The sequence below is a fragment of the Thalassophryne amazonica genome, chromosome 20 (assembly GCF_902500255.1).
Source record: "Thalassophryne amazonica chromosome 20, fThaAma1.1, whole genome shotgun sequence".
NCBI lineage: Eukaryota > Metazoa > Chordata > Actinopteri > Batrachoidiformes > Batrachoididae > Thalassophryne > Thalassophryne amazonica.
The window spans coordinates 51467706-51471407 of record NC_047122.1 but is presented as its reverse complement, the minus strand read 5'-3'; the positions used below and the strand labels follow the sequence as shown (position 1 = coordinate 51471407).

General features: G+C 38.4%; 1 protein-coding gene across 1 annotated transcript in view; it reads left to right on the top strand.

Annotated features, from left to right (window-relative positions):
* tfpi2 (tissue factor pathway inhibitor 2) overlaps positions 1 to 3438 on the top strand; it is a 5330-nt gene extending 1892 nt beyond the window's left edge. The window contains exons 4-5 of the mRNA XM_034160609.1: positions 1692 to 1865; positions 2051 to 3438. Coding sequence (XP_034016500.1) covers positions 1692 to 1865; positions 2051 to 2133 — 257 coding nt within the window. The 3' untranslated portion in view covers positions 2134 to 3438. The remainder of the gene's footprint in view (positions 1 to 1691; positions 1866 to 2050) is intronic.
* Positions 3439 to 3702: the final 264 nt, after the last annotated feature.

The window sequence follows — 3702 nt, the reverse complement described above, 5'->3', positions numbered from 1 at the left end:
TGATGTCATGCTCATAAATGGCGATATCATCAGATGTGTAGTTGACAAAAACAGTAAAGCAGTATTTTGTTCCCCTTTTCTGGTGTAATTGTATACAGATCCGACAGGGGTGGTGGCCACGTGGTTAGTGCACTTGGTTTCAGTGTGTAAGGTTCCCGGTTCAAACCCCACTCCTACCACATTTCTCCCTGTAAAGTGGAGTTGCGTCAGGAAGGAAAACCTGTGCCAAATTTAATATGCAGATTTACCTCGGATTTGCTGTGCAAAACAAGGGTGCAGCCGAAGGGACTTGCTTAATTGTGTACAGATCTGACATAACAAATGAATAAACTACATCAGATTTGTACAGAGCGTCACCACACCCACATTTCAAAGTGTCAGGTGTGGAGAGATAATGTTACAAGGTTCTTTAAACGATGAAGATAACTAATAAATAATAATAATATATCTAAACTCATTTCCATAGAACTATTTTCATATTGATTACTACGGGCCAGAAATTTGACTTGATTGGTGTCCAGTCCCAATTAAAATCAAGTCACTTCTCCCCATCCATACCTGCCAAGTTAGATCAGAATCAGATTTGGCGTTCGTTAGATATCTTCCTAAAATCCTCACATACAAACATAGTTGCATAGAGACACAAAAGCTCAGGCCTCTGGCAGCGTTACTTATAACAACTACAACAACAAATACATTTTAAAAAATAACATAATGCTAAAATATCCTCGGCCGTATGAGCATTGTCTTCTTTATAATTTGCATATAAATGTTGGAGGGGCTCCACAAAATGTCGTTGAAATGAACAATATATAGTAAATTGCTTTATAAATATCAAGGTATATGTTTTAGTCACCTGTGCTCCTCTAAAATGTATCAATGCACACACACATCACTTAGAATGATTGCAAGTTCAGTAAACTTGCACATAGGTATAAATAAAGATAAATGAAGTTTTAAGAGTGGTCGGAATAAATATTTAGGAAACCTAAATTTTTGGAGTATGAAGTTAAATTTGTCTCATTAATACTTGCAAATGCACAGAGGGTGATTTACAAACATCCTTTGATTTGTACACGTGCTTTGTGATCCACAAACACAAATTTCTGATTTGCAACTTGTGTGTGGGTTTTTACAAATAAATGTTTATTTGCAAAACTGAAAATTCTGTTTGTGAAGGGTGATTCAGCATTGGTGGATCACCGAACACACACATTCATCACTTTGCTCAGTTACGCAATATTGACACATTCTCAGTGCAAAACTGCAGTTGAGATCCACAAATATGTCAGTTGCTATTCACATTATTGGCAAAATTATTGGGGGAGTTGAGGGGGCTTAAGCCCCCCAAAGCCCCCCCTTGGCGCTGCCACTGTTTAAAATGGAGGATGAAACTAGAGTTGCAGGTGAGAGAGCAGCGTGACAGAAGCTCAGTGAATTAAAGGATTCTACAGAAGCTTTGTGAGAATACACAAAGACCAAAGATATTTAATTAGGAACCCAAGACGGGAGTCAGGGGGAGGATTGCTGCACATGATAGTCGTCACGAGCAAAGGCAAGTTTAGGGATTATTATTTATTTATTTTTTGTAAAAATAGAAAATGAGCATGATTGGAAATCTGTGTGTGTGTGTGTGTGTGTGTGTGTGTATTTTGATTTATTTTATTTTTTTAATATATTTATTCTTACAGATGTTCCTGTTCTGTGTCTGAATCGTCTGGACAAAGGGAAATGTTCGGCCTCTATACCGCGGTATTATTTCAACAAAGTCACCAAGACGTGCGAGGAGTTCATCTACTCGGGCTGTGGAGGAAGCAGCAACAACTTTGTCTCAAAGAGGAGCTGCATGAACGTGTGTGTCAAAGGTGTGCCCGTGTGATTGGAGAGTGCATGTGAAGGTTCCAAGCAAAAGGAACAGAACAGAATCAGATCTGAGTCGAAGTATTGTTCAGTCAGTTTTAACGTGATCTGAAGGATTTTCTTCAACCAGTCCATCAAATCAAAATCAGATGTGGAAAAAAACTAATTCTCATAAACTTCTTTGTTCCAGGAGGGAAAAAGCACCCACACAAAGGCAAAGTTCTTCGCACGAGACGGAATAGAAATAACCGCATCACCTTCTTGCAGGCGTAAATGCGTGAAACGTTCTCATGACGTGCTGTGTAGAAAAACCAAACTGACCAAGCTTGTGCCAAAAAAAAACCCCCCAAAAAAAACAGTGGGCCAGGTTTTCTTTGTGTTTTCACTGTTTCAATGTGAAGTCAGGTATGTAAATATGTGGACAGTGACACAGTTTTTAAAAATTTTGCTTCTGTAGACAACCACAATAGAGTTGAAAAGAAGCAGTCAAGATGTGCTGTGTAGTGGAGAGTTTCAGGGGTTAAACAAAAATGACTGCATCAAGCATTTAAGAATTACATGCTTATATTTCAGCTACAGTTCACTAGAAGGCACGCGCGAGCCTAGATTTGATTATTTCTCTTGTATGAAAGTCCTTCTGGTTCCCACTTCACCATGAAGCTGTGGTCTTTGTCGCAACTGACAAAAAATGTATAATGTAGTTTGTCCGATCACAGCATCAGAATCGATACCTTCTTGAGAGAGTTGTCATACGTGTCTTGATGGCTTCCCTCACTAATCTCCTTCTTGCCTCTGCCTAGATTTATGTCACTGCTGGTTTTTCTTAATGGTCTGTGTAAATACAGAAGAACTAAGTCCTGTACAGACCCTAAGACCCATTGATGCTGATGCTCGTCCCTGTATTCTGTGTTTGGATGTGGGTGAGTGTCTAACGTTCCCCTTGAACAGGATGCCAGTCCATCGTAGATTAGGTGGTACCCATTTACAGTTTGGTGGACTGGGATAATACAGATGAAGTTGTTTGTCCAATGATGCAGACTGGTAGTCTGACTGGGACTCCATCCCAGATCTACATGGTAGCCCAACTCCCGACCCATTGAACTATCTGCTTGGCACTGTAAATGAAGTCTAAGACAGATTCAGTGACTTGAAACTTTTCGTGTATCCAACTCATGACTGTCCTGGCTGTAAAAGTGTTGATTTGCATTAAAATATCATTAACAGTATTTTTATTCAACCCCTTAAATTTAAAAGTCTACACCACAAGTACATCTTAGTTCATTTCAAATCCATTGTGATGGTGTAAAAGGGTCACTGTCCGAATACTTATGGGCCTGGCTGTATTTCTCGGTTATACTTTGCCATGCTGAAGTGATTAAGTGGATTAGAGGGTTGACTGAAAAATTATTTTGATAACTGATCTGTCAAACAACAATATCTTGTGTGGATGTATTTTGTCCCGTGACCCTTTAAGCGGGTATAGAAAATGGATGGATGGATTTATTTTGTGTTAAGTGTGTAAGTTTCAGACTGTTGGTTGGACAAAACAAATATTTATAATTTGTTGCCTTGGACTTTCACAACTCCTGATAGTTTCCCCCCAAAAAACTTTTTTTTCATGATATTTTATAGCTTGAACGATTAATTGATTTATTGTAAAAACTATCAACAGATGAATCAGTTATGAAGCAAATTAAATGCAGCCCATTTTATGTGCAATTTAAAAAAAAATGGCATTTTACTGTATGCCGCTGATGAAGTTACTGCACTAATGTTCCATACAGTATTTTCATACCGTATGCATTTTATGTATAGTACATTATAATAATGGAATTTTGTTCA